We start from the raw sequence: 19,191 nt of genomic DNA, 5'->3' as shown, positions 1-19,191 counted from the left end.
AACAACTGAAAATTATTTTAATTGCTCTTTTTCTGACTAGTCTTTCAGAAAAATATGATAGGTGAGTTTGTTCTGATGTGGTAATTTTATGTTTACTGACTCTTATGTTGCTGAGATAGTAAACACTGGGAATACAAAGTAGGGTTATCTTTTATTGTCATCTTGATATCCTATTAGTATTTATGTGTGGGATTTTAACATTATATATTTTTATGACTTTTCACATTTGCAGCTACTTTAAGATTAGCATAAGAAATTTTGATGCTAAATGTCAAAGTTGCTTTGCAGGTTATCTACCAAAATGATAATCACAGGAAAAAATCCATCCCAGTTAGACATTATTTTAATTCTGTCACTTTCAGTGAGCAGAGCACTTAGCTTTTATGGAAAGATGTTATAAGAAACAGCGTTATGAATGCCATTGCTAAACTTCCAGTGTAAATCCTTATTTTTTATTAATGTTTATGTATTTTGAGAGAGAGAGAGAGAGAGAGAATGGGCATGGGGGAAGGGCAGAGAAGGAGGGAGAGAGAATGCCAAGCAGGCTCTGTCAGCTCAGAGACCGATGCATGACTAGAACTCATGAACCATGAAATCCATGACCTGACCCAAAATTAAGAGTCAGACGCTTAACCGACTGAGCCACCCAGGTGCATTAATCCTTATTTTTTATTAAAAGAGGAAAATTTTAATTCTGTTGATCTAATAGAAATATATGGTAAGATGTTATTAAGTTTCCTCTTGTTATGTTAAACAAGTGCAAAATGTAAGAGAAAATATTTCCCCAAAATCTATTTTGAATTTATAAAAAAAAAAATATAAACCTTGGCATTTTGGATGTTTGTCCTATATAAATATATAACTATCATACTTTAAACTCTTCTTATCCAAAGTTCTTGAAAAAGTAGTATATATCATTTCTAGTTTTATGTATACTTGTTTTTTCCACTTTCCCAGTTCAGATTATATTTCTTTCTAAGTTTGTTTATATTTTATCAAAATTATTCCTGCAAATAAAAAAATAACTAACTTTTAAAGGTTTGTAAGAAAAATAGCAGTATTTCTTCCCCATATCTCTTCCCCATATCCACTCACAACGTTTTCTGCTTTCCGGAGACAATCACTTTTAAAAACTTTTCAAAGTGATTTGTTTCAGTATTCTGTATCTCTAAGGAAAAAAATGACTTATTTCTTGATTTTTCTGTTTTGGCCATTATCTGTTAACTTCCTACCATGGAAGGTAAAGATTTAATATTCTTTATACACATATACACCTCCCTCCTCTCCCCATACACATCTACCTTATCATACATACATATTTCGTGCTTCACCCCCCACACCATGGTTATATCTTAGTTTTGTTTGAATCAGTATTCACAGTTTACATTATTATGACTGTAAATGTTGTTTATAGTTAAACTGCTTTTCCTTTCCTACCTAACCTTTCACTGGAGTTGATAATTGTCTTGTTTTCTTATTTGTATAGTTAGTTTTGTGTGTACTTACTAATTCAAGCTCAGAGTCTCTACCAGTTGTCTAAATAGCCTTAAGATTTTTAGACTTATCAGATACTCTTATCAATTTCATCTTTTTTTTTAAGTGTTTATTTATTTTAGTAATCTCTATATCTAGTATGGGATTCGAACTCCGCATCCTGAGATAGAGTCACATGGTTTTCTGACTGCATCAGCCAGGTGCCCCTTAATTTCATCTTCTTGAGATAGTTTCTCCTAGAGTATTCTGATCTGCAGCCTGGACTGGTTACGTTATTATGCCTGTTGTACAGCTCTCATAATTTTCCTTCACTTCATACTGGTTATTCCTTTGGCCTTTTTTCTGTATTAGTTCCTTCATTTCCTGTATGCCATTTTTTCTGTTCTTTGATTTATACTCTTGTTTTACTGTGTTACAAATTGTGAAAGCTTAATGAGAAAATGTGCATGAGAGATAAAATTTTTGACCTTTTAGCATGTCTTCATTTTACCATGACATTTGATTGATAGTTTATTAGGATCTTGTTCTAGGATGAAAATCATTGCCTTCTAGCTTCTAGCGTTACAGTCAGAAGTCTGGAACTAGTCTAATACCTACTTTGTATAGGACCTGCTTCTTTCCTTCACCCTCAGCCTGTAGGATATTCACTTTGTGTCTAGGTTTCTGACATTTTTAAAATGTTTATTTATTTTTGAAAGAGAGAGACAGAGCATGAACAGAGTAGGGGCAGAGAGAGGGGGAGACACAGAATCTGAAGCAGGCTCTAGGCCCTGAGCTGTCAGTACCGAGCCTGATGTGGGACTTTAACTCACAAACTGTGAGATAATGACGTGAGTCAAAGTCAGACATTCAACCTACTGAGCCACCCAGGCACCCCTGACATTTTAATTTCATTTATTAGCTGGGGACTAGGAGGATCCTTTTGACTTTTTTTTTTTTTTTTGTAATTTCACCCCTTGATTTTTCTTTTTGCTAGATGATTCCCCAGCATTTTAAAACCTTATTTATGGTGAAGTGGTAAAACAATAAAAACTGTTTAAAGCATAAATAAACAATTTAAGGAACACTTATTTAGCACTTTTCTCCATAGAACTTTCCAGAAGGTAACCACTTTTATGGTAATCACTGCCTTTTTCTTTTATAATTTTTCCTTTTATTTATTTATTTTTAAGTTTTTAATCTTTATTTTTGAGAGAGAGAGACAGTGTAAGCGGGAGAGGACCAGAGAGAGAGGGAGGGGGACACAGAATCCGAAGAAGGCTCCAGGTTCTGAGCTGTCAGCACAGAGCCTGACGTGGGGCTCAAACTCACCAACTGTAAGATCATGACCTGAGCCGAAGCTGGACGTCCAACTGACTGAGCCACCCAGGCACCCCTAGTTCTACCTTTTTAAAAAAATTTTTTAAATGTTTTATTTATTTCTGAGAGAGAGAGAGAGAGAGAGAGAGAGACAGCACGAGGAGGAGAGGATCAGAGAGAGAGGGAGACACAGAATCTGAAACAGGATCCAGGCTCTGAGCTAGCTTTTAGCACAGAGCCCGATGTGGGGCTCGAACCCACAAACCGCGAGATCATGACCTGAGCCGAAGTCGGACACTTAACGAACTGAGCTACCCAGGCACCCCAGTTTTACCTTTTAAACATGTGTCCCTAAAACATTATAGTTTAATTTTGCCTGACCTTGAAGTGGAATTCCATTGTATATATTCTCCTTATCTGGCTTCTTTCTGCCAACATCATTTTAAAGATATATCCATATTTGTGTAGCTGTAGTTACTCATTTTTCCTCCTATATTCAATTGTATGAATATGCTACAATTTATTTCATTTTAGATAGATATTTGAGTTTCTAGTTTGGTGGTATCACTAATAATGCTACTTATGAGCCTTTCTGTACATGTCTTCTAGTAAACCCATGTGCTTATTTTTCTAGAACAGTGCTGTCCAATAGAAATATAATGTAAGCAACATATGTCATTTTAAATTTTCTCATAGCCATATTAAAAAAGTAAGAAAAAGATGAAATTGGTTTTAATAATATATTTTATTTAACCCAATGAATCTAATCATTTTAGCATATAATCAATAAAAACATCTTGATATTTGACTCTTTTATACTATATCTCTGATATCTGGCATATATTCTGTCCTTAAAGCCCATTTCAATTCAGTGGATCTACATTTAGCTGCTCAATAGCCACAGGTGGCAGTGTCTTCTGTGTTGGACTACAAAGCTCTAAACATATATATGTATACACATTGCTGGGTCGTAGGGTATGCATATCCTTTTAAACATTTTATTTATTTATTTATTTATTTAAAGATTTTATCTTTAAGTAATCGCTATACCAGACGTGGGACTCAAACTCATGACCTCACGATCAAGAGTCCTATGTTCTACCAAAAGAGCCAGCCAGGTGTCCCTAATTCTAGATTTTTTTAATTGAAGTATAATTGACATACAGTGTTGTATTAGTTTCAGGTATATATACTTTATGAAATGATCACTACAATAAGTCTAGTTACCATCTGTTAATATACAACATTTTTACGGTATTACTGACTACAGGGTATTGCGTATCTTGTACTTCTGTAGCTAATGGCTAAGTTTTTAAAAGCGATTGAGCAAAAAAAAAGATTGAGCCATTTTGCACTCCATTCGCAGTGTCTGACAGTTCCCATTGGGTTTTTTTTACCCCCGTTGTCCTGTGTGATCACCAACACTTAGTGTTATTAGACTTTTTAATTTTGCTGTTTGATGTGAGTGGATAATAGTTTTAATTGTGGTTTAATTTGATTTCTCTAATTACTAAAGGACCAAAGCTCTTATTGGCCATTTGAATTTCTTCTTTTGTGAAGTTTTGATTTTTTTTTTGCCTGTTTTTTCTATTAGTTTTTTTTTTTTTTTAAGTAGACTCCATGCCCAGCATGGGGCTTGAACTCATGACCCCAAGGTCAGGAGTTGCATGCGCTACTAACTGAACCAGCCAGACACCCTGTATTGGGATTTTTATCCTCTTTTTCCTACTGAACTTCTTTTCTTTCTTTTTTTTAACCTTATTTATTTATTTTGTCAGCACAGAGCCCAACATGGGGTTCAAATTCACAAAACCCTGAGATCATGACCTGAGCCGAAACTGAGAGTCGGATGCTTAACCGACTAAACCATCCAGGTGCCCCTCTACTGAATATCTAGGAGTTATTTATGTGTTTTGGATATGAGCCCTTTTATTTTATGTGTTACATTAATCTTCTCCAGTGCTAAGTTGCCTTTTCACTTCCTTAAAGGTGTCTTGATGAATGTTAAGTTTTAAATTTTAATGTAGTTAAGTTTATGAATCCTTTCCTTTATGAATAGTAATTTTGATGAAATCCTTTCCTATCTTGAGGTCATGAAGAGAATATCTTGTTTTATATTATCAGAAGTTTATTAGGTTTTTATGTAATAGATCTAAAAAAATCCAACTAGAATTATGTTTTGCGTAAAATGTGAATTGGAGTTGAGTTTCATTCTTCTCCATATGGGTATCTAGTTGTTCACTACTCCCAGGCTTCCCCACCTTTCCATGACCCCAACCTCATACTCTGTAGAACTACCTTTGTTGTAAATCAAGGGTCCATATATATGTGGGCTTGCTTATGTATTCTGTATTGTTCTTTTTATTTGTTTGTTATTATAACAGTATCACATTCTTACCGTAGCTTTGTAAAAAATACCAATAACGATTGGAGCAAGTACTTACACTTCTTTGATTAAGTGGCTGATTTTCTTAGCCATTTGCATTGTCATATAAGTTTTGAAATTATCTTGTCAGTTTCAGCAAACAAACTTTTCGGTTTTGACTGTGATTTTAACTCCATGGATTCGTTTGAGAATTGATATATTTACAGTATTAAGTCTGATAATTCATGAACATGGTATTACATTTCATGTATTTGGATCTTTAATTCCTCTCAGAGTCTATAGTTTTTTCCCTAGAGATCTTGTACTTTTTTTGTTAAGACATATTCCAAGGTACATGATGTATATTTTTATTCATTGTAAATGATATTACTGAAAATTTTTTATTTTCCAACTTTGTTGCTGTTACACAGGAATAAAATTTTAGTTTTTATGAATTAAAATAATGTATTTGTACAATATTTTATTTTCCTTCATGGGTGTATTAGTCTGAGGTCTCCAAAGGAACAGGAACTCACAGAAACTCTCTCTCTCTCTCTCATAGAGGTTGAGGAATCCCAAGATATGCAGTCAGTAAGCTGGAGAACCCAAGATAGTTGGTGGTATAGTTCTAGTCCAGCTTATAATTCATGTCCTAATTCAAAAGCAGAAGACCAAAATCCTCACTCAAAGATAGGCAGAGAGAAAGAATTCTTCCTTACTCACCCTTTTATTCAGGCAGGTCCACTCACATTAGGGAGGGCAGTCTGCTTTACTCAGACTTCTACCAATTCAAATGTTAATTTTACCCAGAAACCCTCATAGACACACTCAGAAATAATGTTTAACTGTATGTCTGGGCACCCTGTGGCCCAGGCTATTTGACACATAAAATTAACCACCACAATAAGCAATCAAATCATCTTTAAATCTGTCTTCCTACACTTTAATTTCTTTTTCGTGATGGTCTGCACTATCCAGGACCTCCAGTACAATGTAGAATAGAAATGATATAGCAGTTGTCCTTGCCTTTTTCTTGATCTCCAACAGAAAGCTTTCAGTATTTCACCATTGACTCTGATGTTGTTTATTGTAGTTTTTTTTGGTAGATATTCTTTTGCTAAGTTAAATTCACTAGAGACTTTTTTTTTTTTAATGTTTATTTATTTTGAGAGAAGGAGAACACAAGCAAGGTAGGGGCAGAGAAAGAGAGCGAGAGAAAATCCCAAGCAGGGTCCATGCTATCAGTGCAGAGCCCGATGCAGGACTTGATCTCATGAACTGCAAGATCATGACCTGAGCCAAAATCAAGAGCTGGGCACTTAACTGACTGAACTACCCTGGTGCCGCAAGTTCACTAGAGAATTTATTATGAATGAATGTTGAGGTTTTTTAGATACTCTTTGTACATTTATTGATATTATTGTATTTTCTTTTTTAATATGTTAACCTGGTAAATTACTTTGCTTGATTTTACATTAAACCAACTTTACATTCCTGGGATAAACCTACTTGGTTGGTCACATATATTTTTTTATATGTATTATGGAATTTAGTTGATATTTTATTTAGGCTTTTATTTCTAGGCTGATGAGTAAACATGGTTTATAATTTGCATCTTTTTGAGTTTTTATATCAAGGCTAGTCTCAAAATAAGTAGGGAAGTCTCTTTTCCTGTTTTCTTACTTAAATGTTTAATAAGTTTGTCAGTGAAGCCCTCTAGGCCCATATGATGAGCTATAAAAAGCAAGTCTTTTTATATTTTTATATTTTCAATTTCAAAATATTGAAATCCTAGAAAGTATGTTTTCCGACTACAATGTGTTCATTCTAGAAATCAATAAAAAAGAGAACTGAAAAAAATACCATAAGTTTAGAAATTAAGAAATAAGCTTCTGGGGTGGGTGGGTGGTTCAGTCAGTTAAACATCCGTCTTTGGCTCAGGTCATGATCACACCGTTCCCAAGTTCGAGACCTGTGTTGGGCTCTGTGCTGACAGCTCAGAGCCTGGAACCTGTTTCAGATTCTGCGTCTCCCTCTGTGTCTCTGTCCCTCTCCTTGTGTTCTGTCTCTCTTGCGAAAATGAATAAACATTAAAAAAAATTTTTTTAAGAGAAATAAACTTTCTAAATTCTTAAAGTCAAAGGGGAAGCCATAATGGAAATTAGAAGTTATTTTGAACTAGATGATTAAAAAAGTATTCCATATTAAAATCTGTGAGTTTTTAAAATTTTTTTGTTTTTATAAAAGCAGGTCTTTTATAAACGTTTTCTATATTTGTGTCAGTGACATCGATACCCTTCTGATATGGCATAAAAAGAACAATGCTTATTTCCCTCAATTATTCTTTTTTTTTTTTTTTAATGTTTTGTTTGTTTGTTTTTGAGAGAGAAAGAGCATGAGCGAGGGAGGGACAGAGAGAGAGGGAGGAACAGAATCTGAAGCAGGCTGCAGATGCCCAGCTGTCAGCATAGAGCTTGACACCCAGCTGGAAGTCAGAAACTGTGAGACTATGACCTGAGACAAAGTTGGACACCTAATCACCTGAGCCATCCAGGCGCCTCTTTCTCTCAACTATTCTTTTTTTTTTTTAATTTAATGTTTCTTTATTTTGAGAGAGAGAGACAGAGTGTGAGCAGGGGAGGAGCAGAGAGGGAGGCACAGAATCCGCAACAGCCTCCAGGTTCTGAGCTGTCAGCACAGAGCCTGACATGGGGCTAGAACTCAGGAGCCATGACATCATGACCTGAGCTGAAGTCAGACGCCTAACCGACTGAGCCACCCAGGTGCCCCACTCTCAACTATTCTTTAAACAAATATTTACATGACACCTACCATGTGCTAGGCACTATTTTTTTTTTTTTTTACCCTATTTCTTATATCCAGTTCTACTGGATTCTTTTTCAGGAAAGTTTACTCGATTCTAATTAAAATTTAACAACCTAAAAGGCTCAGCACAGCTACATAGCAACAATAAAGAATGTATACAAGCACACCTTCTTTTGTGCTTGGCTTTATTGGGCTTTGCAGATAGTGTATTTTTACAAATTAAAAGTTTGTGATAACCCTCTGTGGAACAAGTCTGTTGGTTCCATTTTTCTAACAATATTTGCTTACATCATGTCTCTGTCACATTTTGGTAATTTTTGCAGTATTTCATACTTTATTATTATGGTGATCAGTGATTATGACTTGCTGAAAGCTCAGATGATGATTATCATTTTTAGCAATATTTTTAAATTAATGTATGTACATTGTTTCTTACACATAATGCTATTACACACTTAATAGGCTACAGTATAGTATAAATATAACTTTCATATGCACTAGGAAGCCAAAAAAATTATTTGACTTGTTTTATTGTGATAATTCATTTTATTGCAGTGGTCTGGAACTAAACCCAGAATATCTTTGAGGTTTGTGCCATGGTAGAAGAAAGCTGACTAGCACCCACCTCACAGAACAGCTCTGTAAAGTAGTATGTTTTTTCAGAGATATCTCCATTGTTGGGATTCATGACCTAGTGTTCAAAGACTTATAGTAGATCTATTAGTTATCTTAAGAGTATGGGTATCTATTATTCTTCTGAAATTAAGTAGAATATTTTTTATCTATGTATGCTTTTTTTGGCATTAAAGAGTAGAGAGGGGCCAGTGGCTTTCAATAGATTTTCATAAACTATAAAAAAGCTTAAGAAGCCCTACTCTCTAGGTTCAGGAAAGTTTACAGAGAACGACAAATAGAGGTGGGTTTTCCCCCCTACTTTTTTTGTATTTTATGTCTGTATTTGAATGACTACTCTAGTAAAATATTATTAATTATAAGTAAAATTCTCTTGCCTTTATCATTAACAATTTGGCCTGTACTTTAACTGAGAACTTTCTTTTTTTAAAGGTTCAGGAGCAAGTACATCCCAATCTCTCAGCTAATGAAGAGTCTCTCTATTATATTGAAGAGCTGATTTTTCAGCTGCTCAATAAATTATGCATGGCTCAACCAAGGACTGTTCAAGATGTGGAGGTAAAAACTATTCTGGTATTTCAAAAAGGTCACTGAATCATTATGCAAATTAATTTTTAAATCTATATCATTCTGAATTATTGCGGAAACTAAAACCATTAAAATCATATGTGGGATAGATATGTGCTGAGTTCATTTTCAACAAAGATATCAAGGCACATCAATGGAGAAAGGAAAGTTTTTCAGCAAGAAAAAACAAAAAAAAACTGAATAAATTTATGGGAGAAAAACCCTTGAAACCTATTTCACATAAAAATTAATTCAGGGCAGATCATAGTCTTTTTTAAATTTTTTTTCCCCAATGTTTGTTTATTTTTGAGAGACAGAGAGACAGAACATGAGTGAGAGAGGGCAGAGAGACAGACACACAATCTAAAGCAGGCTTCAAACTCTGAGCTGTCAGCACAGAGCCTGGCATGGGGTCAAACTCATGAACTGTGAGCCAAAGTTGGACACTTAACCAACTGAGCCACCCAGTTGCTCCAAGACAGATCATAGTGTTAAACATAAAGCTGAAACTATAAAGTTTTAGAAGAGAATGCAGGAGAATATCTGCTTAACCTGGCGTTAAGCAATTTTTTTCCCCAGAGAACTTAAAACACAGTTAAGTATTAAAGAATAAAATTACTGAGAAAGTGAAAAAGGTATGAGTCAAAACCAGGAGAAAATGTTTGTGATATATACTCCTTACAAAGGACTTGTATATACAATATGTTTACTCCTACAAATCAATAATAAAAAGATCCCCTTCTTCCCTCAGATGGATAAAAGTCTTGAACAGATGCTTCATAAAAAGAAGATATGCTAATGGCCAATAAGCACCTGAAAAAGGTGCTCAAGCTCTTAAATCACAGGAAAATAGAAATTAAAACCACTATGAGATATCATTTCACACCTCTTTCAAGGGATGAAATTAAAGACTAATAACACCAAATGAGATGTAGCATAACTGCAATGCTGAGCACATTGCTAGTAGGAATATAAACAATAAAACCACTTTGGAAAGTTTCTTATAAAGTTTCTTGTAAAGTTAAAGTTTCTTATAAAGTTTCAATGTTTACTTATTCTTTTAAAGGTGTCTTATAAAGTTAAATATACGGTATATGTAGCCTGTGACCCAGCAGTTTTACTCCTAAGTATTTAACCTAGAGAAATGAAAGTACATGTTCACAAAGAGACTTTTACATGAATATCCAAGCAGTTTTATTCATAATAGCCACAAATTGAAAACAACTCAAATTTCCATCACAAGAAGATGAATGAACAGATCATGGTTGATTTACAAGATGGAATACTACTCATTAATAAAATGAAAGATGGGCTATTGATATGTGCAATAACATAGCTATACTTCAGACATTATATAGAACAAAAAAAGCCAAGCTTCAGAGAATACATATGGTAGGATACATTTCTGTGAAGTTCAGAAACAGCTAAAATTAATGGTGATAGAGTCAGGATGTGTCTATGAGGGGTGGAGAGTGAGATGTTAGAATCTTTATTAAAGTGATAGTTACACAGGTGTAAGCATTTTTAAAAACTTGTTGAATTGTACACTTAAGATCTGTGCATATTACTGCATATAAATACTACTTCAGTAAAGGACTAGTAAAACTATTTGATTAACACGCATACACAGACCTCTAAAAGATTGTGTGAATTAGTGCTAAAATATTTGTTTTGGCTCAGTTACATGGGAGTATTTTTAGATTTTTAAAAATACCTGTCAGTACAGCTTTCAAAAATTAACTTTTTTATTATACTATTTACATCACCTTTCCTTTGAATATTGTTTCTAAAATAAGGCAACAACTTCTAGTACGAAGGAAAATCTTAATTTGGAGTAATTGAGCTATTAATATTTTCAGGGACTCTGGGAATTAAAGCATTTGTTTTCCTAGTCTCAGCTCTAAGAGTTAGACATTTAAGTATAGAGAAGCCAACTTCTCAATAGTTAAATATGCTAAAAGATGAGAATATAATTTTAAAATATAAAGTCCTAAAACTTGGAGTTTGATTCAGTTATCATTAGTGCTCATTATTCATGCCAACCACTGGTTAAATTTTGATTAGATAAGCCATAATAGTAACCTGTAAGGCTTAGGTTGTTTTTGCCAAGAGATCTGTTTCCTTAAGCCATTCTGAGCTTTGTGACCTACTTGATCCCCTAAAAGGCACATGACATTTCTTCTTTTTAAAAAAGTCTTTCTATTAAAGCTCTAAGGTTAGCAAAAGGAGAGTGAGTGCATAATAATTACTAATAATGAGTTAACAACTTCTGCCGGGTAAATAATTTTAACCCTAGAAACCTTACTGTAAAATCGCTGATGAACATTTCATGCTGGCTTTAATCTCTCCTAATGTTACTGCTTTTCCCTAGTTCCAGTTCCATTTTATTTATGCTTATGCTTTTAGCTTTTTATTTAAAGTTCACCTTTATCTTTATTTATGGGAATTATGTGGAAAAAAATCTTAAACAATCTTGTTGATCCTTTTAAAAAAATAGTTATTACAGGAATCAAAACATGTGTCACTATTAAGTAGTAGGATTAAAGATGATTATAAAGGTTAGTTTTGTATGAGTTTTCTAGTTATGAACACTTTAATTAACAATAGTACTGCTGTGATATTAACAGGAACGCGTTCAGAAGACCTTTCCTCATCCAATTGACAAATGGGCTATTGCTGATGCACAATCTGCCATAGAGAAACGAAAACGAAGAAATCCTCTCTTACTGCCTGTGGACAAAATCCATCCTTCATTGAAGGTAATAAAAACAAACATAAGGGACATTCTTTATAACAAATAACACTTTATAAAGTATTAATGTATTTATATAATGTGGCCTATGTTAGTCTGTGCATGTGTATGTGTGTATACTTGTACATATACATATATATATTTCTTAATGTGTGTACAAATAAAAATTAATACACTCTGATAAAATCAGATTGCTTTTCAAACATTAAAAGTTAATGGTAAGCAATAACGCATCTTTGTGTCATCTTCTGATGAGTACTACCCCTGACTGACTCTCAACATTTTGTTGATTAAGAAAATATATATTGTCGGGGCGCCTAGGTGGCTTAGTCAGTTAAGCGTCCAACTTTTGCTTAGGTCATGATCTCGCGGTTCGTGGGTTCGAACCCCGCGTCGGGCTCTGTGCTGACTGCCAGCTCAGAGCCTGGAGCCTGTTTCAGTCTGTGACTCCCTCTCTCTGGCCCTGTCCTGCTCGTGCTGTCTCTCTCTCTCTCTCCTAGAAATAATAAATTTTAAAAAAATTAAAAAAAAAAGAAAAGAAAATATATATTGTCAAAAGCTATGGTGAGTTCAGGACTGTTTTCAAATTTACCTATATTTATCACAGCTATCTACACTGGAAAAAGTAGACTAGGGAATATTATTTAGTCAATAGAGAATACTTGTTGTATATGGATTTAAATGCCCCTGGGTAGCAATTTTTAGACACCCCCCCAACTAACCTCCGTCACATGCACCCATCCTCCCCTCAATAAAAACCACTGTCATTTGGAAATACTGGTTACAGGTCCTTGAAGATAGATATTTGTCAAATGGATTTCGGGTAATCTATTAATTTAAGAGGTTTTCCGTGAAGTCCTGGCCAAGATTTCTATATTGGAATCAATAATCTCTTCTTGCTTGATACTAAAGGCAGATTTGTTAGAGTAGATGTCTCTTTAAAAAAAGAAAAGGCCTTTGATACTGAGATGAATGGCTCATTCTATATCCTTTGATACCTGTAAGTTTAGACATTTGGTTTATAGAAAGTTCTTATAAGCAAGAATGTTGGATAGTTTTTTAAGTTTTTTTTTTAATTTTTAATGTTTTATTTATTTCTGAGAGAGAGAGAGAGAGGCAGGGTGAGCAGGGGAGGGTCAGAGAGAGAGGGAGACACAGAATCAGAAGCAGGCTCCAGGCTCTGAGCTAGCTGTCCGCACAGAGCCCAACGTGGGGCTCAAACCCACAAACTGTGAGATCATGACCTGAGCTGAAGTCAGACGCCCAACCGACTGAGCCACCCAGGCACCCCTATTTTAAGTTTTTAACTGATACTTGGCAGTGCCATTTTTTGGAATTAAATTGTTTATTTTTTCCACAGGAAGTTTTAGGGTACAAAGTGGACTATCATGTATCCCTGTATATTGTGGCTGTACTAGAGTATATCTCAGCTGATATTTTGAAGTTGGCTGGTAATTATGTTTTTAATATCCGACATTATGAAATATCTCAGCAGGACATTAAAGTGTCAATGTGTGCAGATAAGGTAAGTGTTAAAAGGTATTTAAGCTTAACTTGAATAATAGTGACTATATGTCACCTCTATCTTTTTTATACATGATTATATTAGTAATTTTTATAATTCCTTGTATTGGAAGACATAAAAATGCTAGCTTTTTAGATAAACCATGATATTTCCAGGTTTTAGCATATGATGGGATGAGAATCCCTTCCTCCCCACCCCAATTAAGAGTCTTTTATCTACAGGAAAAAGCCATCCAAAGCCTCAAACAAGTTTAAGAAACATAGTTTGAGTTTTACCTTTTTAGAAAGAGAATATACGAAGAGAATGTAGTCAGAGCATTCAGGTACTTTTAAATAGAAGTAATTTCGAAAAACATACTTCAGGGCACAAGTAGAGAGCAAAAGACTTCAGTACTAATGTTTCTTCCCTGTGATAAATTTTTTTGTTAGTTACCTTTTCCCTTCCTGGCTGTAAGCTACTGGGCGAAGAAATGGAGTCTCTTATTTATTTTCCTCTCTCCTTTTTTCTACTTTTTCTTCTTATTTTACTTTTTAAATGAACATTTTTGGGTGTATTTTATATGCCAGTCACTGTCCTGAGCATTGACGATACAACACTGAATAAGACGGCAGTCCCTGTGTTAGAAAGAGTTTATTTTAGTGGGAAATAAGAATATTAAAAAATTGCAGTACAGTGTGATTAAAACTATTAGAAGTCAAAGGTGCTGTATAGAAAATGTTGAACTCTGGCATGGGGGAGACCAGGAACACTTCACTGAGAAGATGCCTAAATTAAACCACTAAGAGTAAGTAACCCCTAGGACATGGCAGTGGTTCTCTCCTTTGTACAACAAAATTACAAGAAAGCTTTTATTTATTTTATTTTTTAAAATAGTTTATTGTCAACTTGGTTTCCATATAACACCCAGTGCTCATCCCCACAAGTGCCCTCCTCCATGCCCATCACCCCCCTTCTCCTCCCCCCCACCCCCATCTTCCCTCTGTTTGTTCTCGGCATTCACGAGTCTCTCATGGTTTGCTTCCCTCCCTCTCCCCCACTAGTTTTCCGCTTCTTCTCCCCCATAGTCTTCTGTTAAGTTCCTCCTAATCATCCTATGCGTGCAAACATGTGGTATCTGCCCTTCTCTGCCTGACTTATTTCGCTCAGCATAACACCCTCAAGTTCCATCCATGTTGCTGCAAATGGCCAGATTTCATTCTTTCTCATTGCCATATAGTATTCCATCGTATAGATAAACCACGTCTTCTTGATCCATTCATCAGTTGATGGACACTTAGGCTCTTTCCATGTTTTGGCTATTGTTGAGAGTGCACTGTGAACATTGGGATGCATGTGCCCCTATGCATCAGCATTTCTATATCCCTTGGGTAAATTCCTAGCAGTGCTATGGGTCATGGGGGAGTCCTGTTGTTAATTGTTTGAGGAGTCTCCACACTGTTTTCCAGCTGTCGCATGCCAGTGGTTCTCTCCTTTGTAAAACAGAATTACAAGAAAACTTTTAAAGAATACTGATAACTGTATCTTACTCCCAGAGTTTCTGTTTTTCTTGGCCTGGGTTAGAATTCTAAGCCTTGAAATAGCCTGAAAGCATCCCAGGTGATCCTGATTTGCAATTATGGTTCAGATCTGCTGTAGTCTCAAAAATGATTTTTCACTGAAATTTCATAGTAGAAATTCCTTGATATATCTATTTTGACTTCTAAAATTATGATTGCAGACTTTTTTTTTTTACTTTTCTATCTCAGACTTTTAGAAAAGTTACAAGTACAATAAAAGGTACTTCCCTGTGCCCTGAACCACTTGAGGAGTAATTTGCCAACATAAATTAGTGTGTCCTACAAATGAAAACATTCTTCTGCACAACTACAGTCTAACAATCAAAATCCAGGAAATTTTGATACATTATACTAATTTTCAGACTAATTTTCAGGTTTTGCCAGTTGTCCCACTGATGACTTTTATAGGAAAATGGTCTTATCCAGAATCAGTCATGTATCCTTCAGTCTGGAATAATTCCTCATTCTTTGTTAACTTTTTTGACCTTGATACTTTTGAGGATTACACTAGTTATTGTTTAAAATGTCCCTTACTTTAGTTTTTTCTGATATTTTGTCTTTATTAGATCTTTGGCAGAAATATCATAGAAGTAATGCTGTACTCTTCTCATTGTATTTCTCACATGCCACATAAGTTTGATGTGTACAATTACTGATGTTGTTCATTTAGATCACTTGATTAAGGGGTTGTCTTCCGGGCTTCTTTGCTTGAAATATTATTTTCCCCTTTGTAATTAATAAATATTTTGTGGAATATTTTGAGATTGAATATCTTATTCCTCATTGTACATGAAATGTATTCATTTATTTTAATATAGACTCATGGACTCTTATTTAATGTGATGTCATCTGTTATTTCATTACTTGTTTTGATATTCTGATTGTCCTAGATCTGGCCAGTGAGAGCTCCTTCAAGTTGGTTTCTCTGTCTGTATCTTTTGAATGCTTTCTTTTGACAGATACTCCAGGTTCAACTTTTCTTTTCATGCTGTTTAAGCCTGGAATTAGTTATTTTCTAAAAACTCCAGGTTCCTTTTAGTGGAGAATGGTATTTGGAAACCAAGATCTGGGTGCTACATAAGCTCTCAGAGTGTAAATGCTCTGGTCTCTTAGAGACCAGAGTTGGGGCATGTGTGTGTATATACATTATATACATTATATACATGCATGCACATACCTATTTATTTCTTCTCCATCTTTTTGTTTTTATGGCAGCCCAAGAAAACTAACACAAGTTGCTTATTTTCCAACATGGGTGGGATGTTAGCACTAATCTACATTTAGGGGGAGGTGGGCCTGTAATGTGGTAATTTAGTTCTGCTTAAAAGATAGTATTTTATTTATCTATTTTTGAGTGGGTAGAACAATTTTGAGATAGAACATTTTTGGGAAGTCTGCTTTACCCTTCTCTTAGGCTTAGGCTTCTTCTTCTTCTTTTTTTTTTTTTTTTAAGTTTATTTATTTTGAGAGAGAGAGTGGGAACCCGGTAGGGGCAGAGAGAAAGGGAAAGAGCATTCCAAGCAGATTCCATACTGCCAGCACAGAGCCTGATGTTGGTCTTGAACCCACGAACCATGAAATCATGACCCGAGCCAAAATCAAGAGTTGGACACTTAGCCGATTATGCCATCCAGGTGCCCCTCTCTTGGGCTTACCCTTCTAACTCAAGGACTACTTTGTGTCTACCAAAAAAGTGTTATCTGTCTTTATATGAATTCACAGATCAATCCAAAACTAATACCATAGGGTTCATTTTAGCTTCCTCTTTTTTCATATTTGTAACTGCCTTTTCTGACAGTAAGAAATCTGGCTCCCATTTTTCTTAATATATTTTATTTGATCACTTCTGTATGTAACTAATCTGAGAGTCCTATCTTTCAGCACTGGTGTAGGCACCTTTTCTTAGCTCACCATAATACCAGTTATTGGTATAGTAAATAGGCATTAGAAGAGCATCACACTGTGCTCTATCATGTGCTCCTATGATAGCATCCTTTCATTTTCTCCAAGTGCATACAGCCTTCCTTACAATAGGACAAGGAACTACTACTGTTTTGAATGCCTACTATTTGCCAGACATAATAGTATACATTTTACGTACATTATCTCATTGAATTTTTTCATCAGTTACATTTTACATATGAGGAATCTGCTTTCAGAAGAATATATAACTTGTCGGTAATCACAGGTGAGTAAGTGGCTCAGATTGTTGTTCCTCAGAAGTATGCTTTTTTGCTATTATATATGTGTGTTTATTTATGTGTATGTATGTATATACACACACACATATATGTATACACACATATATTTCACTGTTAGGTTTATCTTTTTTCCATAAATATTTATTTTTATTTGAACATTTTCCCTTCAACTTTTCATATTTCTGTTATTTGAATTTTCTTATATAAATTAGCCTGTAATACACACAACTCTCATTGTTTAATAATGTTTTAATTCCAGGTACCTTGAGACCATTTAATAAAAGTGAGAAAAATAAGTTTATATATTATTGATTTATATTTCTCAGGTTTTGATGGACATGTTTGATCAGGATGACATAGGTTTGGTTTCTCTCTGTGAAGATGAACCTAGTTCTTCAGGTGAATTAAACTACTATGACCTTGTCAGAACTGAAATTGCAGAAGAAAGGCAATATCTACGGGAATTAAATATGATTATAAAAGTGTTTCGAGAAGCCTTTCTTTCTGACAGAAAGCTGTTTAAACCTTCTGTAAGTACTTTTTTTGTTTGAAATGCTATGTACCCCAAAAGTTAAATAGCTGCTTAAAACCATAAATAGTAACTTTTTATACTTCATGAGTATGTAAAATAGCATTCTTTTATGTGGTATTTATAGTTTTTAAAATATGTGAATTGTTATACTACATTAAGGCCAGTGGCAATGATAGACACAAGTGCATACAGCTGCCCTTATTAGAAAGGGGGACTACACTGGAATGAAACCTTTTTCTGCTATGCACTATTTAAGGTTTATAGTCTTTCATTTGAAGATCATGAAAAAGATGTATGGTCTAGAAAAGAAAGACTTAATACTTTTTCATGTCTTTTGGTAAATACTTTAAGGCAGAGGCTTGAAGTTTTAACAGTGGAACTTGTTAAGAAAGAAGTTTATGCAGAATGCCACATAAACACAGGTAGAGCTGCTGTTGGGAAAATGGGACAGGAGGGATGTGCATAGGATGGGAGTCTTGTCATTTTGTTAACCTCTGTAGCATCTGGAGTCAGCTTGAGGAATCCAGCTAGATAAATGCTGTCTTTTTAAAGAAGATTTTTTTTCTTTCCTTCTTTAATCCCATGGTTTATTTTTCCTTAGATGTCTGTGTGTCTGCCCTTCACTTTAAGTACTCAGCCTTCTTTCTTAATTTCCACCCCTTCAATAACTATTATGTGAATGAATGTGCAGACACAGCTGACTGTTTAAGAGGTGATTTTGCCTCTTTGATTCTTTTCCAAAAGCGTGAGTTTCAGTGATAATTTAAGGTTTTTTAGTTGATATCTGTCCTTTTCTTTCTTTCTTTTTTTAAGTACATATGTTTAGTTTAATGTTTGATAATATAATAACTCCCACTGGACTTAAATAATCAGCATTTTGTAATTTTCAAAGTACTGTCCTATCTTATATGCCCTTGTAATACTCCTCTGAGTATTATCATCACTAACTTACTGGTAAGGAAACTGCCACAGAATGGTTATGACTTGGTCAGTTAGTTACAGATGTTGAACCTGAATTTGAGTTCTTTTATAGCGCCGTATCACTGGATTTTATTTAAGAGTAAAAACCTAACAGATGCTGATTTCCTTTGCCTTTTCTGTGTCCCATTAGTTTTCGTTACTCAGGAATTAATTTTTATGGGGTCTCTTTTCATTGAATTAGTGCTGATTTGATAGAAAATTTCTATTATACTGAAGGCTCAAGAGAAGGAAACAATCCCTTTTTCTCCTTTTTCTAGCATTTAGATATGAATTATCCATACCTTTTTAAGTTTTTAGATATAACTTATCTATATTTACTATATTATTTCCACTGTATTTTTTTTTAATCTCAAAAGACTGTAAACTTTTTTTATTTCCCTTGGGGAGAGAGAGAGAGACAGCGTGAGCAGGAGAGGGTCAGAGAGAGAGGGAGACGCAGAATCTGAAACAGGCTCCAGGC

At 34.7% G+C, this 19,191-nt stretch overlaps 1 protein-coding gene across 2 annotated transcripts in view; it reads left to right on the top strand.

Moving 5' to 3' along the window:
• Window positions 1-19,191, top strand: part of SOS2 (SOS Ras/Rho guanine nucleotide exchange factor 2) — an 86,176-nt gene that overhangs the window by 15,651 nt on the left and 51,334 nt on the right. For both annotated transcript variants that reach the window (XM_039217349.1, XM_039217350.1), the window contains exons 2-5: window positions 9,050-9,175; window positions 11,812-11,943; window positions 13,297-13,461; window positions 17,545-17,748. In XM_039217349.1, coding sequence (XP_039073280.1) covers window positions 9,050-9,175; window positions 11,812-11,943; window positions 13,297-13,461; window positions 17,545-17,748 — 627 coding nt within the window. The remainder of the gene's footprint in view (window positions 1-9,049; window positions 9,176-11,811; window positions 11,944-13,296; window positions 13,462-17,544; window positions 17,749-19,191) is intronic.

Source organism: Hyaena hyaena, unplaced genomic scaffold (genome assembly GCF_003009895.1).
Source record: "Hyaena hyaena isolate Hyena2069 unplaced genomic scaffold, ASM300989v1 scaffold_683, whole genome shotgun sequence".
NCBI lineage: Eukaryota > Metazoa > Chordata > Mammalia > Carnivora > Hyaenidae > Hyaena > Hyaena hyaena.
This window is presented reverse-complemented; position numbering and strand designations above follow the sequence as displayed.